The sequence below is a fragment of the Fulmarus glacialis genome, unplaced genomic scaffold, assembly GCF_000690835.1.
Source record: "Fulmarus glacialis isolate BGI_N327 unplaced genomic scaffold, ASM69083v1 scaffold25315, whole genome shotgun sequence".
Classification (NCBI taxonomy): domain Eukaryota; kingdom Metazoa; phylum Chordata; class Aves; order Procellariiformes; family Procellariidae; genus Fulmarus; species Fulmarus glacialis.
The window spans coordinates 976-1,229 of NW_009215283.1; the positions used below are offsets into that span (position 1 = coordinate 976).

The 254-nt window shown below is 72.0% G+C and overlaps 1 protein-coding gene across 1 annotated transcript in view; it reads right to left on the reverse strand.

Annotated features, from left to right (window-relative positions):
• SGSH (N-sulfoglucosamine sulfohydrolase) overlaps positions 1 to 254 on the reverse strand; it is a gene marked incomplete at its 5' end in the record, with an annotated part of 2,588 nt that overhangs the window by 822 nt on the left and 1,512 nt on the right. Inside the window, 1 exon segment of the mRNA XM_009578890.1 lies at positions 106 to 253. Coding sequence (XP_009577185.1) covers positions 106 to 253 — 148 coding nt within the window.

The following is a 254-nucleotide window of genomic DNA, read 5'->3' on the forward strand; positions in this document are numbered from 1 at the left end:
CCTCCCGGCCAGGCCCCTGGGTGTCGGCGTGGAGAGGGTGGGGACCAGCCCCCCCGGCACAGCGCTGCGCGCCTCTGCTCCCTCCGGGGGGGCACGGGCTCTTACCCAGGAGGGTGGCGAAAGCCTGGCTGACCTGCCCCCAGCGCTCGGTGTGCTCAGGGGAGGAGATCAGCAGGGGCTCGGCGGTGCCCGGCCGGTAGAGGTTGGTTCTGCCGCTGGGGAAGGGGATGCCGTTGTCAGAGGTGTAGATCACC